This window comes from Thunnus maccoyii, chromosome 20 (genome assembly GCF_910596095.1).
Source record: "Thunnus maccoyii chromosome 20, fThuMac1.1, whole genome shotgun sequence".
In the NCBI taxonomy this organism is placed as follows: Eukaryota; Metazoa; Chordata; class Actinopteri; order Scombriformes; family Scombridae; genus Thunnus; species Thunnus maccoyii.
The window spans coordinates 6,880,881-6,899,787 of NC_056552.1; the positions used below are offsets into that span (position 1 = coordinate 6,880,881).

The following is an 18,907-nucleotide window of genomic DNA, read 5'->3' on the forward strand; positions in this document are numbered from 1 at the left end:
TCACTTTCTGTCTATCAGAGTGCTTTGCTTCTTTGGTAAAAAGTTTCCTCTCTTTTTGGAACGGAGCAGCAGTTGCCAAATTTTCTTTGTAACGTACCATGAGCGATTTCCTTTTTCTGCAAAGCAAAAACGCCATTTATACTGTATGTGGAATCCTACAACCACCCGATCTGCGCTTGAAGAGTCTGACTTCTGTGTCTGAATCCCTTTTACGGCCCCGTCATGAAAAAAAAGGAACTATTTTTCTAGAAGCTCGGTGACTCAGGGACTACTCACAGGGCGATTTGATGAACTACTGCTAAAATAATGTATCAAAACTTATGTGATAACAGTTGATATTAAAATGCAACAAGTACCTGAACAAATATAGAAATAGACATAGTAATCAGAACGGACTGGGATGTATCTTACCTCTGTGACCGCGCACCGACACTGAAGCCCATGTAGCCCTCCTGAGGGAGCGAGTCGTCGCCCAGCTCCCGCAGGTCCTGGGGGGCCAGATATTTATCTGTGTCCCCCGTCATTGCATCATCACCTGGCGGTTCAAAACACACAAATATAAGAGTCAGAGAGAGAAAGCACAAGTTGTCTCTCCATCTTTTCTACGAGTCTTTGTTTCTCTCTTCTTCTTAGCAGGTTTGTGATCAAAACTTTGCCAGTTCAAATCTCAGAAATGGTGGAACACACAGTGAATGAATGAGTTCTGCTTTCCCTTCAATTAGTTTCCCTTGAGCAAGGCACACACTCTGCTTCATCTGAAACACTTAAACAGGAGGAGACTGGCTGAATCTCTTGTTTTTTTGTTTTTTTTTTGTTGTCCATGCAGACCATAACAGACTAGCTCTCTTAGACAGACAGATCAATTCAGCCTCTGCCTGGAGGCTGTTTTCCAGTTCAGCACTGGTCCAACAAACATACACACACACACACACAAACAAAAGTCCTGCTGTTACTGGAAGCTTTTCACTTCGGCCATTAAATGACAAAAAAATGTTACCAGTAACCAGTAAAGCTTAGAAACAACAAATGTGCTGCTGTCAGTAACTTTCAGTATCAGATAAGTATAATAAACTGATGACATTTATAGCAATAAAAGCAGTTTAACATCTTTATATTTAATTAAAGTTAATGTAGTTTTTACCGACCACAGATTCATATAAAAGACAATATTTCCAGCAGCAGGAATATTTAAACTCCACATTATCACAGCAAACAAAAACAAATTAAATACTTCATTCAAGCCTTAAAAAAAAAAAAAGAGTTGAAACATACGTTACAGGCCTAGCAGGAAAACAGTTAGTGGCATGTTACTCCCCTCAGATCTACTGTAGATCCTAACCTACTGATGAACTGCTGACCGCAGAGTTGAAAGAGGAAAAAAGGGGAAGAGAGGAGGAGTTAAAAAGGGAGAGGGGAGCAAGTGCACGCAGGCGGAGAAAGGAAGAGGGAGAGAGAGAAAGAAAAGGAAGGCATTCCAGCAAACCACAAAGCACCGGAGACCCCCCCCCCCCCACCCAACCCCAACCCACCTCCCCACCTCCCCACCCCTCCGTCACCTCATCCCCTGCTGCTACAGCACCCCTCCCCCTAAACTTTCTCTCTCTCTCTCTCTCTCTCTCACACACACTTTACAGACCCCATCTGGCGACATTCCAAACTACTCTCCGGGATCCCTTCTCATTTCAGCTCTGAATGAGAGCAAACTCCTCCCGAGTGAGCCAAAACTCACCTCCTGCTTTGAAACACTTCATTCAGCCGGCCGTCCAGTTTGCAGGATTTCACCCCGAACTAACTTTCTCCGACTTGTAACCTCCCTCAAACTCTCTCCTGCGTATACTGTCTCTCTCTCTCTCTCTCTCTCTCTCTCTCTCTTTCACAGCCCGGTGCTCACACAAACAGATCAGCTTTCTCCCGCCTACCCACCCTGCTCTAGGATTATCCAGTTTGTGTGTGTGTGTGTGTGTGTGTGTGCGACAGAGAGTGAGTTTCAGAACAGACACCTAGAGCTCACTGCAGGACAGAAATAGTAAGTGGGTGTGTGACTCAGACTAAGTTGTCTAACATCTAACTCTACCTATGCAGCATCTATAGGGTTCTGTATATATTCTCACTGCTCATCTTAACTTCTTGGTTTTGTGGTTTGTTTACTGGTTTTGTTTATTAACTGTCTTGTCAGTCTCTATCATTTTCTCTTTTTCTCCCTTCCAAAAAGCATTCCTCGCTCTCTGCCGATCTGTCTGCTTGTTTATCTGTTTATCTGCTAAACGGTACAAATTCTTTGCTCCATAACATCATCCTCTTCATCGCCTTCCTCTTGATCTCTGTGTCTTTCCTCATTCAGCTGCTTCCCTGTGTCAACTCACATGTCCATCTTTTTCTATCATGAAAACCACAAGATTAAATGACACATTAGTGGGTTTTTTTGCCACTTCTTGAGGTAGCAGCGACTGAAAAAATTCATAACTCTACATCAGTTCAAGTTGACACGATAGTATCTGTCTTCCTGTCTTTGTACTGTCAGACCCTGATGTGGTCAGTCTGGCTTTACTGGTTGAAACTATTCTTTATAGGACAAACACTATATAATTCACAGTATGTAACAGGGCTGTTTAGGTTTCATGTGGGCGAAGTTTCCCGTCTGTCAGAGTAAAGGCCACTGTAGTTATTATTATGACTGGAATTATGCAGAATATACTGGTAAACACACTACATACACACTTTTTTATATTAACATCGTAGCTCTATGATTCATCAGGCTTTCATCACACAATCTGACATCCTTCAACATTTATATCGTACAATCTTGATGTCTTCAGCGAATCTTCTGCATTGTCCTGCACATTGCATATTTATAGTTTTTTAAGTTTTCCCTTTATATTTCTTTTTTCTGATCCTTATTTTTTACTCTAATCTAGGAGCACACCATATTGCATTTCACTACATATATTACTTGTGTTTGCAAGAAATAAACCATTGAAACCTTTGAATCCCTGCATGGATGGCCATTAAGATTTTATTATTAGATCCATCTCGCACAGTGAACTTTTAAGATTTGCTGTTGGGCTTCAAAACTCAATCAAGTTCCAAGTCCTTGAGGGCGAGTCCAGTCTAAAGTTCTCACAAGTAAATTGAAAGTTTGTCAGATATCAATGCTGACCTTTAGAATGACACAGCATTTAAATATTTTCTGCCCAAAGCTGTGTTCAATTTCTCCTTTTTTTTTTTTTTTACATAGCTGAACCTTCTATGAATTAAATAGTCTCACTGTATAGCAACATGTGTGCAAGGCCTGCTGCTGCTGCCTGATTTACTTTTCTGTTAATTGCACCAAATCAAAACTTGAGACTTGAATGTTTTTACTCTAAAGTCTCAGAGCAGTCAAGTCCAACTTTTCAAGACCTCATATTTTTTTAATTAAGTTTGACTTCAGTCCAACTGTAAAAACACTGTAAGATCGTCATAGTTACAGTATACTGATCAGTTCCTATTTGACAAATGACCAAGTTGCCCTCGTTGGTGCTTCTATTTTTTTAATATCAAGTGCTATATTTAGAATATGAAATGCCAAAACCAAAGACAGGCATGAAGAGCCAAGGATGAAAAGGCATGACGGGGTTTGGATCTCCTAAAAACAACACCGGACACAGTTGATTTAGGAACGGATCGATTATTGGATAAATAGAAAACCTGGCAAATAAAACCAAGGTTTTCGTAACTATGTTACTGCCCTTTTAAACACTTAAGTTTTCTCATGATTAGCATTTTATTTCCATGTTGACCAAATATTAATTCACTTTACAACTCTGGAAAAACTCTTTGGAGAGTCCACAACACTTTCCAAAGAACTACCCGGGGTTTGTGGACCGTCCTGATATAGATCATAGACTGTGTGTGTGTTATTGGAGATGTTAATCATTGCAGTTACGCAGCTGGTATGCGAGCCTGTGTGTAACTGTGTGTATTTGCGTGCCTAGAGTTACACACAATACAATTTTAGATCAGAAATTAAAGATAGAACACTCTGTTAAAGCTCTACAACAACAGTATCAACAACAACTCACACAAATTCAGTGTAGCTGCAGACATTCAAGATTCAAGATTCATGCACATAAATATAAATACATTTAAGAAGTGGCAACAAAATCACACACAGAGAGTTTAGTTCTATCAGTTATGTTGCACCGATTCAAACTGGTTATTTGAGTTAGTTGTAGTGAGATCTTTTTTTTTTTTTTGTTTGGACTTACAGGAATAGCTGATGCAGATATTTCCAACATCAATCTCTGTTTAAACAAAGCAGAAATACACCTTCAACATTTATTTTGTATTTTAAGATGTATGCAGTCTGGGGAATATGCTTAATATTTTTGAAATTATGCAAAATTCTTATCTCATGAGGTTATAAAGTAAATGTTCCTGTTTTTATCTGTTTTGCATTTCTTTCTTGATTCTCTTCCTCAACTTATCTCATTACTCACACTCTCATCTTTCCATTATGTCTCTTATTCTGCTTTCCCCCCCATTTACTGCAACTACAAAGACACTCACACATTCACGGTACAGACCTGCACTTTATGACTTCCTGCACAGGTCATTTTATATGGAGATGTCACATTATATTGCATATATTTATTGTATTAAACACAAACGACAGCAGCAGAAGTTGTTTCTATCCAGAAGAAACTATGGCACACCTGGTATTCTCATGATATCTGTCCGCACACATACTAAACCATTGTGGGCAAGTGAATTGTTTCAATTGTGTTGAGGAAATGTGGATTTCAGCAGACTGCTGATATTTAGCAGCTATAAAAACTGCCAACTGCAGACAGCGAGGGACATGTGACTACCTAAAAATGAAAGCCTTCCATTCTTTACCATCACCGCAGACTGTTTAGCAAAAACACCGCGAGGCAGAACGAGCGAAAATAAAAACAAACTATTGATTGAAAAATCTCGACACATCAATTCCTAGTTTTTCCACCCCCAGTCTGAGTCTCATTAGGGACAGTCAGTCAGAGTTCAAGTTCAGCAGCTTCTGAGCCACACTAGAGACGAGGAGAAAAGAGATTCACAACATAAAGACACACACTCACACAAGCAGCTGACGCTGTGTTTGCTTTGGCCCGAATGTGCGAAACTACAATGGAAGCGTCACTGACAGGCCTCCGAAGACAAAGGATCAAGTGTGTGCGCGTACTCCACAGAGTGAAAAGAAATCTGTTACACACTCCGCAACGCCATATGCAGACAGTTGGCATGGCAACGAGGAGAAAAGGCATATTCCCTGCATTTAGATGTATGAAAACAGTGGAGGCTTTACAAGAACAGTGTGAAAGAGTTGAAGGAGGGAAGCAGCAGCTGAAAGTACTCAAGTACAGTACGATGTATCGCACGTGTACAGGACAAGGATTTAAGAAAAATAAATAAGAAAAAAAGAAGTTAAAGAAAAGAAAGAACACAAGAAAATGCTGCCATATAACGACAACTTACATAAACCAATCAGTTTATACATGCAATAATAGAATTATCAATACTTTGCCTTACTAAAAGCTCTATCTTACTACTTTCAAATAAATAAAGTACACATAACATGCTGACACCATTAATATAGGGTTACCTGAAAAACAAAAAGAAACTGGAAATGTTAAGAACAGAAGACTGACACAGAGAAAGAAGAAGAAGAAGAGAAAAAGAGGTGATGATTTAAAGAACAAAAAAAAAAAAAAAGATGAAAAATACCTTCTTCCACATCAGATAAATAGTCCTCTGTGATCATTTCGGGAACATTGGCTTTACAGACTGTGTGATTGGGATGGAGGAAAGAGTTAGAGAAAAAAAAAGAGAACCAAAAAATATGGAAAAATCATATTCACAATAAAGTCATAATCAAAGAAAGAATTGAAAATGGAGTGTCGTTACAGTACATTTAAAGAAAACTATGTATTTTTTGCTAATGAGAAAATAATACTATTACAAAAAAACTATTTCAGTGGCTGGATATATCCCTTTGAAAATAAATGCTTAAATCGAGCCTCATGAGTAAAATGTCAAATGATGAAACAAAATGAAATAAGTTAATAGTGAAAAAAAAGAGCACCGGCAACAACAAAATAACTTTGTTTCCTTGACAACCAGGGGGAAATTTGGCAACCGAGGGACCAGTGCTGGGATATCGTCCTACTCCAGCCCATGAGTTGTAACCACCTGCCAAATGTGACTCAACCCGATATTTTATACATTTTGGCTGTCTCTCCAGGATTATGTGACTGAGGTCAGTCAGGTTGCATGGGGAGATCTGCTCAGATGGAATTAAAGTAATACAAATTCACACACCAATAAAGCTGTTACTGGAATCCTTACCTTCGTCGTCGGACATGTCCAGCACCTCGTTCATGGTCTCTGGAACATTCATCTTGTGCTTCTCCGTCACAGTCTGTTGAATAGAGACATGCTCTTAATAAAAAGTGTTGATGTGAACTTGAATGTAGTCATCTACAGACTCCTCTAGTCCAATTTTTTCTGTGTTTAACACCACAGAAACAGTCAATTATTACGGAAAAGTCTCAAATACAAGCTAATGGCCAGCGCAAATACATAAAAGCTGTATAAAAACAAGGACATTTTAATGGTTATATTATTAATTCAGCATAATTAACATGTTCAGTTCCATCAGCACAACAACAGAGGTATGTTATACTCACCAATCTGCTACTCCGAGTTTCTCTTTTTAACACAAATAACACAAAAATATATATATATTTCTACTTTGCAGTTTTTTCAGCCACTGTTAAGCTTCTGCCAATGAACGTCAACAATTTCCTGCAGATGTTTTACATTATAAGCCCACCAGACAGGAGAGTCATGGTCGCTGGATGGCTTTCAGTGTATTGTATGTATTGTATATTATTGCAGGAAGTCTTGAGTTTCATTGACGGCGGCTTAAGTCTGAATGAAAAAACAGCAAAGTGCAATTAATTAGTGAGTGAGAGCAGTGTTTCTTACACTCAGAGCAGCAGAGTGGTGAGTATGACATCAGTATATTAATGCACTGACAGAATAAGTGCTGTTGAATGAACACAATGCTGAATTTATCAAGATATTAGCAAATAAAAATGGGAGCACATCAGAAAACATGGAGACATCTGACCAAAATATGACATTGTCTTGAATACAAGCCTTGTTCTTTAGCGGTAAAATGTGCATAGAAGCAACTATTTAGGAATTTAGACATCTATAAGTCAGCTGTGTCTTGATTAATAAAAGGATGAACATCTATGCTAATACAAAACGATTCTGTAAACTAAACATTGCAGTCAACAAGGCCAACATGTATGTTTAAACACACGCGTACGCACCTTAGTGGTCAGAGTCTCCTCTGTGACCACCTTGAGTGTGTCAACGACGGAGATGTAGCCGAGCCTCCTGGCGATAGACAGAGCACTGTTCCCATTCTGGATGAAAAATTTTACAAAATAAAAAGTCATTTTTTTGATACACGTAACAGCATCAGGAAATCAAAACTATTGCTCTTCTATCTTCTTCAAGAGTATTTAGAGTGTATTTATTAGAGTGTCTGATATAATTGGTACTTTTGGTAGAAAGAGAACAGATTATAAGCTACACAGGTCATAAACCAGAGTCACGTTTTAAACGTCTGGAGTGTGAGTGTGTACTAACGGTGGTGAGTTCGTTGGGTGATGCTCCATGATGAAGCAGCAAGTTGATGATGTGTGTGTGTCCCTGCTGTGCAGCCTGGTGGAGAGGTGTGTAACCGTTCTGTAGAGGATGGAGAGAAAGAGGCAAGGGTTGGAGTTATAAAACACACACAAAAAAACACACATTATATTCATACTACACCCGCAGACAGGCACATTCAGTGTCATAGACTAATGGTTTTTGGACTCTTTGTGTTGTTCTTTTGGTTTCCTGTGTTACACTTGTGTTGTCCAGTCCTTTTGGTCACATGGTTTTGCTCATATGATTTGGGTTGTATGTTTTAAGGACTGTCTTGCATGATTATTTAGCTTATAGTGTTCTGTACTTAAGTTTATATTCATGTATATTATTGGACAGGTTGATGTATGCTGGTTTGTTATTAAGAGGTTTTGTGTTTTCTGCTGTGTTTTCTGCTGTGTTTTCCTTCCTGTGTTCCTGTTCTGATTTTCCCACCTATCACCCATCTACACACCTGTCCTCTATCAACCTCGTTAGCCTTGCCCTGCTCCCTGTGTTTCCCCCGGCCAATCAGCTCCCTGTCTGTTCTCTTGCTTCATCACCTCACTCCCCTCTCCTGAGCTTCTCCTCCCATCTCCCCACCTGCACCTCATCTCCTCGTTAGTTCAGTTACTTTTAAGTCCTGGTTTTCTGTTCAGTCTTTGTCGGATCCTTTGTTATGTACTGTTCAGTCTGTTCTGCACTGTTCAGTCTGTTCTGCTTAGTCCAGTTTGTTCAGTCTGCTCTTTTTGTGCTGCGTCCTGTTTCAGTTTCAGTTCTTTTGACCCGCCAGCCTTGTTTTGCATGCATGAGCCTTTAATGAAGACGTTTCTTCAGCCTCGCTCAGCCTGCAGTCTCTGCATTTGGGTCCATCTGTTCCGCTACTCTTAACATACAGTGTCAGAAAATATCTGATATCAGAAAAAAAAACACACGAAATGGTTACCTTGGTTTTAGCGTTGACCTTTGCCTGGTTTTTCAGCAGGAAGTTGACCATCTTCACGTTGCCATAGTGACAGGCCACGTGGAGAGGAGTATAACCCAACTGAGGACACAGAAAGTCACAAAATACGATCAGCAAAGAGATGATCATCCCATCGTTAGTGATAGTACTGGCTCTTCTTTGTCTATAAAATGTGTAGCATAAATATTGTTTTATAAAACAATAATACAATACAAGGAGCAGGAGAGGATAACTGTGATCTCTGCAAGGCCTGAGAAGATTCAAGATTCAAATACTTTATTGTCATATTCACAGAGCAACAGGTTACACTACTCTCTTTGCATTGCTGTTTTAGTAAATCAAAAAGGACGACAAAAACAGTCTCTGGAAAGGGTCATGTTAAGAATTTTTAAAAGCAGTTATATACAAAAAATTAAACAAATATATAGTAATAAAGATATATACTGACTGTACAGGTTAATATGTGCTTTCTATAGTAAAAGTCTCACGTTCATAGCAGCATAAAGTGACAGAGTAAGTGAAGAAGTCTGCCTTGTGACCTTGTGACTGATTTATATTTATCTTAACTAGAGTCAATAAAATGTTACAAAACAGTGGCATAGCCTGAGGCGACATCTTCAAATTGCATACTGTGTTTGAACAGTGCAAAATCCAAAGATATTAAATATATAAAGATATAAAAGATATTAATAATCATCAAAATCTCACATTTATGAAATTGGAAGTAGTGAGGATTTGGCAATTATTTTGGGAGCAACTTAAGTAACTTAAACTGTAATCACTTCACAAGATTTGTCATATTCTATAAACCATAAGAGAAAGAGACATTTACCTTGGTCTCGGGGTCTATAGTGGCTCCATGGTTGACTAAGACCTCAGCAACGTTGACTTTGTCCTCCTGAGCAGCCAGGTGGAGCGGAGTCAGACCAGACTGAGGATACAGACAGAGAGACAGTTAAACATACAGACAGAGAGACAGTTAAACATACAGACAGACAGACAGTTAAACACACAGATAAGAGTCAAATACACAGACAGAGAGACGGAGGGATACAAAGCTACTGAATATAATATGATACAACTAAGAGGGAGATAAATAATACTTGCTAAGCAGAAGATGACAGGTGTGTGTATTACGGTGATAAATCTTGAGAGACAGAAAACATTGCAAACTGAATGCCAAAAGAAATAAATGGCAAAATAACCGAGAGTCTTGCAAAAAGACACAAATATTTGGAAGTAAAATTAAGGCCCTGGCCATTAAACACATGTATGAACACTTATATAGACGTCTGTAGAGATGGCAAATGTACCTTATTGCCCATGTTAACAGGAGCATCTCGTGCCAGCAGCAGTGTCACTATGTCCACGTTGCCTTCCTGCGCTGCGAGGTGCAGAGGAGTGATTCCCTGGCGTGTTACTGTGTTGGTGGAGGCGCTGTACTCCAGTAACGTGGTGGTTATCTCCATCTGATTCTTCTTAGCTGCGATGTGGAGCGGTGTGTAACCATTCTGGTAGCAGAGAAACAGAGGGGATTGGTTCTTTGTTTGACACAGCCATCAAAATACAGCCAAGACAAAATAGACAAATCATATTCTGAATGTAAATTTCAACAAAATAACACTTCTCAGTTAATAACAGTATCACATGTAATAAGAAGGACTTGGCTTTGAATCAAATTATAACCCCAGGACATGATGGTTCAATTGAGAGAAGGGATTTTTTATAGAGCTGCAATGATTATTTTCATTATTGATTAATCTGTCAATTATTTTAAAGATTTATCGATTAGTCATTTGGCCTTAAAAAATGTCAGAAGATGGTGATAAGCGTCAATCAATGTCTCTCAAAGCCCAAAATGCAAATGTATTGTTTTGTCCCAACAGTCCACAACAAGGTTTACTGTCATAGAAGACTAAAGAAACCTGAAAACATTCACATTTAAGAGGCCGGAACAAGATAATGTTGGCATTTTTTCTCAGAAATGACTCAAAACGATGAATCGATTATCAAATAATAATTTTCTGCCGATTGACTAATCGTTGCAGCCTTAAATTTTTAACAAATGAATGTCACTTGTGTGCCACTAAAAAGACAGTAAGAAAGAAAAAAATGGCAACTCTCTTTTAAGGACTGACTGATGTAGTATTACAGTCTATCAACTTTCAGTGGAATTGTATTGCATTGCTATTCTGCATTGTATTGTTTTTCTGTTGTTTAAATGAATAGTTACACATTTTGCGACATACATTTATTTGCTTTCATTTCTTGTCAAAGGTTAGATGAGAAGGAAAACAACAAGTTGCAGTTTTATGGAGGGCTATGTGCCGAACTATTTCTTGGCGGGGAGTAGTAACTTCTCAAAGTCTTGTTGTCTCTGTGAGGTTGCCAGGCAACCAGCGGAGACTTCAGGAAGTTACTGTACAACAAAAAGTCCAGCACACAAACCTGCTTGAAACCTGGACTTGTCGTTGTTATTCTTCAGTTTGTACAGCTTAAACAAACAAGCTATGATATATTAATTAGTGAGCTTTAGAGGTGCTGGTAGGTGTTTCCCCCTGCTTCCAGTCTTTATGCTAAGCTAAGCTAAGCTAAGCTAAGCTAACAGGCTACTGGCTTATTTTAGTTTGCAGTCTTGTGGTATCAATCTTCTCACCTAATGCTTGGCAATAAAGAAAAAATGCAAATATTTCCTAAAACATCAAACTATTCCTTTAAATTAATTATTCCAAGAAAACTGTAGTTAAAAAGTAACAAAATAAGTCGTAAAAAGTTTTTGTTTTACACATACATAACAGTTTAATACAGTTTATTTATTTTGTAACTTAGTATAAAGTTGCAATATCGTGAAAGTGTTAGAAAATTATTAATTTCAGATTTATATTTTCCAGCCTAATTCTTTTCTTTTGGTTGATAGAGATATCTTTAAAGACTCACAGTTTTATAGTTTCATGTCCAGCACCTAAACACATTTTTCTTAAAGAGATCAACTAAAATTCTTACATCTTGTTATTGAATATTACATCAGGAAGTAAAAGTTATTTAGGCTTTGTTGATTTCAGTAGCAGCTCTTTCTGGATAGATGCTTTCAGGGTAGAAGAGCCACTTCGCTATACAACACAGCGCATGTGGGTGACTGAAACTAGGTCAGCCTGCTTTCACCCAGAGCCAAAGCGAGAGAGAGAGAGAGAGAGGTTTTGGTGCATTAATGCATTAAGGAACATTCGATTTAACCTCCTACAACACGTTCACTACGACAGACTCTTACCTTCGCAGCAGCATGCGGTGAAGCTCCCTGGTTGAGCAAGAGTAGCGCCACCTTCTGGTTATCATAGTGCGCTGCCACATGCAGTGGAGTTAGTCCACTCTGAGCGTATATACACACACACATGGACACGAGCATTGTTAGAAGGTGACATACATACAGAGCTGTAGGAGCAGACGTGATAAAGAGATAATATACTGTGAAAGCTTTGGCCGTAGCAACAGACTAAACACAAAGACAGATAATTTTGATACTGTGCTCACGTGAGAGTGCATATAAGAATGAGTACTGTGTTCAAAAAGTGCTCTGTTTTTGTCGCTCTCAGGCAAACAACATTGCTTAAATGTGTGTTACCTTCCCAGCAGCATCAGGCTGAGCGTTCTTCTGCAGCAGCAGGTTGGCTACCTCGATCTTCCCGTACTTTGCTGCTACGTGCAAAGGAGTGAAGCCCTTCTGGATAGACACAACAGAAACAAACTCTGATTTGCACTATGATTGTTAAAAAAAACTGCTACTAATTCAACTGCTAGTAGGTTAGTTACTATTTAGCAGACAGGTTTTGAACGCTAGCTCTCACTTCTCACTACGACTTCTTCTCTATACCATATGTGTTTAATCACATATATCTGATTTATTTGCGGGATTGTGTCATGACAACATGGGGAATTGATTGCTTGGTGCTTAAAAATGATGAGAAACAATAAGGGCCCAGGGTGTGGAGGGAATGAGATTGGATGTGTGTTGTGTGTGTGTTACATCAGATTCTTCAGCTATGAGGCAACACAGATCCTTGACCCTACTTCAAAACCAACTCTGTCTACGTAGACCCGACTCTGTGTGTTTGCACACGTGTATTAGACGTGCATGTGTGTTGTGTATGTAAGCTAACAGAGAGGTTAGTAATAGTCATAGGACTTGACAGAAACCAGACTGGTTCCCTGGTTCTGAGTCCCTGAATATCTACAGTATGTATCCATATATATATCATCCATAGATAGTGGACGAATATGCAACTTTTTTTATACTGAGCCAAACTGAAGTTATTGAACGATTTCCCACTTTTCTGTTTCATCCACCCTTTAACTGAACATTAATGTTTACAGCCCTCTGTGGGGGATCAATATGAATAGTAACAACATCAAAGCTAACACCCCCCCCCCCCCCCCCCCCCCCCCCCCCACACACACACACCCCACCCCTCTTGGCCTCTTGAAAAGCAGTCGCCTCTAACTAGACACTAGACTTGGGAATATGTAGTGACTGAGAGTTTTTGTTCTTCTGCTCATTTAATATCATGTGGCAGTAAAAATCACACCACCAACTATAAAGATGCCTGTGTGTGTATAATAGTTCATCCTTAAGATTTTTTGCGTAGCGACACAAACATGTACACAGCTTAACTGATAAAAACAAAAATGCAAACAAAAATGTGTAAGTTTACCCTACTTATATGTGGATTTAATAGCTCCTGGTTGTTAAAACCCTAAAAAGGACTTAAAGAGATTTAATACAAGGGCAACGAGCGGAGCCCGTTCCTCCCTTTGGTTTGCCAAATCCAGTCACGGCTGAAAATTACCTGGAAACATCTCCTCTGTTTGACTGTATTTAGAGTTTAGGGACTTTCCTCCATGTGTCCAATATGCGGCCATAAAACGCTCTGTTGCAGTTTAAATTGATGTTTTGAAATGAGTAATGCACAAAAAAAAAAAAAAAAAAAAACTCCAGGAACAGACTCTAGAGAACTTCTTTTGACCCAGCTCACCCACTGGCAGACTGTCAACTGTAACTGGTGTTCCTCAATCGTGAAGTTCACCGAGGTGCCGCGACAGTCTAGCAGTAACACATCTACTATGCAAAATGTAAGCAGATCTACTACTGTAAACTACCTATTCGTTTGGACACCATACAATAAACACACTAATAAACACACTTAGTCACTACACAGTAGAATTAGCGCCGTCATCACTGCTTCCTGGATCTTAGGTAAAACAGCCTACTGCCATAAGAAACAACTTTGATGGATGGTTACTGACGCATATGAGTGGAGAAACGGAAGAATTCCAGTTACTGGTTATTGTCTTCTGTAAGTATCTACTGGTGAACAAGTGTTATAAATGTTCAGCTGACAAAACAACCAGTGTCTGAGAAGTATCTGTCTCCGTATATCAGATGTGTGTGTGTGTGTGTGTGTGTGTGTGTGTTATTTACCTTGGTAGTAATGCCCAGACTAGCTCCTTTGTCCAGCAGTGCTGAAGCCACATCTCTGTGTCCCTCTCTGGCAGCCAGGTGTAAAGGTGTGTATCCAGAGCTGGTCGTGGCATCTGGGTACGCGCCGTTTGCCAGCAGCTGGTGGACAATGTCTTGTTTACCGAGACGGCTTGAGATATGCAGCGGAGTCTGGTCGTCCTGGGGTCGACGAATCAAACAAACATTTTTTCAATTGATACCAAGAAAACAAAAGGTTACGAACAGCTATTAGCATAAGAAAGAAAAAAAAAAGACATTTCAGGAAGTTTCTGTGCTCATTTTCATCATTTTGTACTAAAACCTATGCAAATTTCCTCATTTATGACCATTTTAGACAAGATTTCTATCTAATATTTCATCCTTTTAGCTTATTTACACAACTGTGAGTGACATTTTGCTAACATAAAAGGCTTTGCTTGTATAATATTGTGAAAATGCCAGTTAAAGGGCCAGTTTTAGGTGAAAAGGAAAATTCTGATGTTTGTCAAATATGGGCAAAAAATCTAAATATAAGTGTATCTACATGTAATTCAGTAATTAAACTCTAGCAAAGACATAACCACACAAACAAACACACTGGATGGGTTCAATGTGTTAATCTAAAGTGATAAGGATGGTTTTTATGTAAAGTCAAATGTTTATTGTGAATTGCACGCACAGGCACGCACGCACACACACACACACACACACAGAGTCTACCTTGGCCTTGGCATCCACTAGTGCTCCATTCTGGACCAGATACCGGACCACATTTGACTGTCCTGCCCTCGCTGCCATGTGGAGCGCCGTCTCCCCTCTCTGGACAACACACAAACACAAATCACACACACACAGAAAAGTTAGTCCAAATTTTTTTCCTCCAAATTCTTCTCTTTCTCTCTCTCTTTCTCTCTTTCTCTCTTATCAACACAGTCACACAAATGAAAAATCAATACGTTTTTTGATGTTCCAGAAAGTCCCTTTTCTTTTAAGATGTGCTGAAAGAACAGAGAGGCAGAAAAGAGAAAGACCCCCTTGCTTTCCACACCCAACTCACCATAATGACGTCCCGTAATGCTCCGTTTCTACGGTAACCTGGCCACAGACACGGCGTGGGCGACCAAATACTTGGGGTTGAAGAGTTGCCTGTGCAGTACTCTCCCCCCCCCTCTTTTTCTCTCTCTTCCCCCTCTCTCTGTTTTTGCTATGTTTGCTCATAACTCATCTCGGCTCTTTCTCCCAACTGTCTCCCTTTCTCTTTATTCCTCTTTTGCCTTTAATGTGATTTAAGAGTTAATGGGACCAGTAGTAGAGTTTCTAGCTCCTGTAGAAGAGTGTTGATGGACAAGATGAGAGTAAGAGATTCATTCCCTACACCGTAACATTAATATATTTTTCTCTCCTCCTTCCTGAAGTTTTCTCCGCCGCCTGGTCCAATAACACAAGGTATGTAATGTTGGGATCAGTTTATAGAGAAACATGCCATCTCATGTTGTGCTTCTCATGCTGTCATTTATTACAAACTGACCTCTTATAAGCCGTTAAGACGACTGCATCAAATTTGTTATCCTGCTGTTTTTCCATTTCGTCAATCCAGAGTGAGAACAAGACAGAAAGAGAGAAAGAAAGTTAAAAAAAAAACTAAAACGTCTTCTCGAACTCACCACATTACTCGTGTTTGATGAAGCCCCGTGGTTGATTAGCTGGTGGACGATGTTTTCATGTCCCATAAATGCTGCAACGTGGATGGGAGTCAGACCGGACTAGAGGGAGAGACAGAAGAGACGAGATGTGATGAAAATAAGTAAATGTTTGAATAGCAACCTTTTTTTTTTAGCTTATTTATTGCTACAGAGTCCTGTTAGTCCCATACAAACATATAAACCCACTATTAAAAACCCTCCTTCCCTTATACTGTCTAATAAAACAATATGTAAAAGTCCCTGGCAACATATGCTTATTCCTCTGTAGCATGGCGCTATAACATAGTCCTACAACTAATAAAAACACATCAATGACCCACTCCGTCGCACTGGGTGACATGTTTCTTCATTATCACGAACACACACACACACTGTACGGTAGTTTTTTTGTTTTTTTTATTTGACTCAATCCCACATAAACCGTCCTGCTGCTGTAAATACTCACTAGAGCACCAAGAGTGTATTAATCCGCAGCTGAAAAAAAAAAAAAAAAAGCCTCCAACAAATGCACCCTTTCTTCATGTTTGAGCGACTTTTGCTAAAAGCTGTTTTAGGGGGAAATGACTGAGCCTATTCTTGAAAATCAAACTACATATTTGTGCTCTGTTTTTAAAGATTTTTATCTTCAGTAGGAATGAATGGGCTCGGGCCTGAGCACCGCAGTCAGGGTAACATTCTTGGTTTTGTTTCTTTTCCGTGCAATTTGTTGACAGTAAGAGAAATATGAATAGATGCACCTCTAGTTTGCAAACTGCTCTGAAGAGTCAGAGCTGGTATAATATGTAGTTTTATTTATACACCCAAAAATTCCTGAACAGAGAGCAATAAGAAGACTAGAGAGTTAACAAACAATCCTCCTGTTTTATGTAAACTGAGCAAACCGAAACATCTTCATTACATCTTTTGGTGCATGTGAGTCTTCTCTCCCAATATCTTTTTAGCTAAATACACTCTACCTACAGTATATACTATATGACAGCAGCAGCTGAAAATTAATGAGTAAATAGGGTGTTTTACTGTATGTGAAAAATGAATTACTAGTCAGTCTCAGACTCAGATTAAGAACAAAGGTAAAGAGACAGAAAATCAATAAAAAACAGGACTCTCTCTCTCTCTAGTGGTGCATCAGGAAGTTCATAGATTACAAGAACAAGATACTCCGGTCACTATTGCTGTCAAACTGATTAAAAAGCAGCAAACGACACGATACTGCTCCTGAGATGTACACACATACAGCACAGACAAACCCACAAACACGCACACACCTACCTCGGTGACTGCCTGTATAGACGCTCCATGCTTCAGAAGTAGCTCCATCACCTTGACTCTGTTTTTCTTACAGGCAATGTGCAGGGGAGTGAAACCATTCTAAAACACAGACAACAAAAACAAAAACAAAAATATACACATTTTGAAATGTAAAAATAGTCCCAAAAACTCTCTGCGTGTGGCTGTGAAGGTCTCGCAGAGCCGGCAGAGGACAAATCTGGAACGCCAGATGGAAAATACAGTACAAAGAGGGACCTTTTTTCCACCCTCTTCTTTCTCACTCTTTCTTTCAAACCCCTCTGAATACAAACCAGACAAGCAATATGTGGAAATAATTGACTTAACTGTAAGCTGTAAAAAAAAAACCCAAAAACAAAACAAAAACAAAGTATGCTGCACTGAAATAGATACTTTTCTTTACAACTCACTCTCCTCTCGCCAACACGTACACTCTGCCCCCCTCCCTCCCTCTCTTACTCTCTTAAGTTTGGGGTTTCTGGCTCAATCCTATGACTTCATTTTCCTCTCCATGTCCTTTTTTTTCCCCTTCTTATTCTCTCTTTCTATAAAGTCCCAGCGCTCTAACCACACCCAGACTTCTCCCATTACAGTACAGAGATGGCTGTCTCAGGCCAAGACAGTGGCTGTGGCTATAAAGTCTCTTTTTGTCTCCTTATCTGTTTCCTTCATTCATTTTCTTCATGTTCTCTCTCCTGTAATCTGCCTTTCCCCCCCCCCATCCAAGCCCATTATAACTCTCTTTTTGTTACAAAGGAAGGAAAGACAAAAAAAAAAGACAGGAAAGGAGGGAAGAAACTTTTGGTCGGTTGGGAGATGAAATAATCTGAAATAACCTAATTGCAACATTTAAACATCCCACTTCCACAACCTTGAGCAACACTGCAGCTTCAATAACTATACTTTTCTATCACTTTTTCTCTCTAAAGCCCATCACCTCATTACACAAATGTGCTGGCATTTTTACATGTTGGTCTCATGTTTAAGCCCCTGAGTCAATTTTCCATAAAAATTTGCAACAGCAATCTTTGTTGGACCGAGTAACTTTCCGTAATGCTTTAAACATCGCTCAAGTCTCAGCTGAATGCAAACACATTAACGTAAAGTTGAATGAGAAGTTTTAGAGGGGACACATCAGTCTATAAAATGTGTTTTCATTCATCAGTGTGGTACAAAAGAGGAAGAAAAACCCCTTCAAAACCAGTCGAACACTTCTGCCAAATGTCAACAACATCCAGCATGTGATTCGTCATTTCTCTGACTGATGAGAACATTTATTAGGGGAAATACAGGATCCGTCTGATTGGTCATAAGAGGGGGCGAGTTTCCCTCACTCCCCCGGTCACGATGATCATTAATCACGACTTCATATTAGCTTTTTTATACCTGTCTATCCTTCCGCCACATAAACATCCCCCTCTCTGTCTTTTTTTTGTCTCAAACTTGTGCAGAACCCACATCTCCCCTCCATCCCTTCATCCTCACCAGGGCCTTGGCGTTGGGGTTGGCCTTTTTATCCACGATGACCTTTGCCACCTTGTAGTGGCCGCAGTGGGCGGCAACGTGCAGCGCTGTCAGGTAGTCGTTGGTCACGTCATCCACGGGGACATCGTGGTGCAGCAGCAGCTGGACGCAGTTGAGGTGGTCGCCCTGCGTCGCCATGTGGAGGGGAGACAGACCGTTCTGGAAAGGGATGAGGGAGAAAGAGATTTGTCAGTGTGGCTGCGATAACTGACGTGTCTTGTT

At 39.7% G+C, this 18,907-nt stretch overlaps 1 protein-coding gene and 1 long non-coding RNA gene across 25 annotated transcripts in view; one reads left to right on the top strand and one right to left on the bottom strand.

Annotated features, from left to right (window-relative positions):
- Positions 1–18,907, bottom strand: part of LOC121887276 (ankyrin-3-like) — a 163,207-nt gene that overhangs the window by 45,986 nt on the left and 98,314 nt on the right. For 15 of the 24 annotated variants that reach the window (XM_042398003.1, XM_042397984.1, XM_042397980.1 and 12 more), the window contains 15 exons: positions 18,647–18,844; positions 17,144–17,242; positions 15,836–15,934; positions 14,892–14,990; positions 14,154–14,351; positions 12,300–12,398; positions 11,949–12,047; positions 9,994–10,191; positions 9,513–9,611; positions 8,663–8,761; positions 7,681–7,779; positions 7,359–7,454; positions 6,364–6,436; positions 5,743–5,802; positions 412–535 (listed from right to left, as the gene is read on the bottom strand). In XM_042398003.1, coding sequence (XP_042253937.1) covers positions 412–535; positions 5,743–5,802; positions 6,364–6,436; positions 7,359–7,454; positions 7,681–7,779; positions 8,663–8,761; positions 9,513–9,611; positions 9,994–10,191; positions 11,949–12,047; positions 12,300–12,398; positions 14,154–14,351; positions 14,892–14,990; positions 15,836–15,934; positions 17,144–17,242; positions 18,647–18,844 — 1,739 coding nt within the window. The remainder of the gene's footprint in view (positions 1–411; positions 536–5,742; positions 5,803–6,363; positions 6,437–7,358; positions 7,455–7,680; positions 7,780–8,662; positions 8,762–9,512; positions 9,612–9,993; positions 10,192–11,948; positions 12,048–12,299; positions 12,399–14,153; positions 14,352–14,891; positions 14,991–15,835; positions 15,935–17,143; positions 17,243–18,646; positions 18,845–18,907) is intronic. The other 9 variants (XM_042397992.1, XM_042397988.1, XM_042397996.1 and 6 more) reach the window with 3 other exon arrangements.
- On the top strand, positions 1,752–18,698 carry LOC121887279. Its single transcript, XR_006092952.1, has 3 exons — positions 1,752–2,026; positions 15,587–15,617; positions 18,613–18,698. It is a non-coding gene; the product is annotated as an uncharacterized LOC121887279 (long non-coding RNA).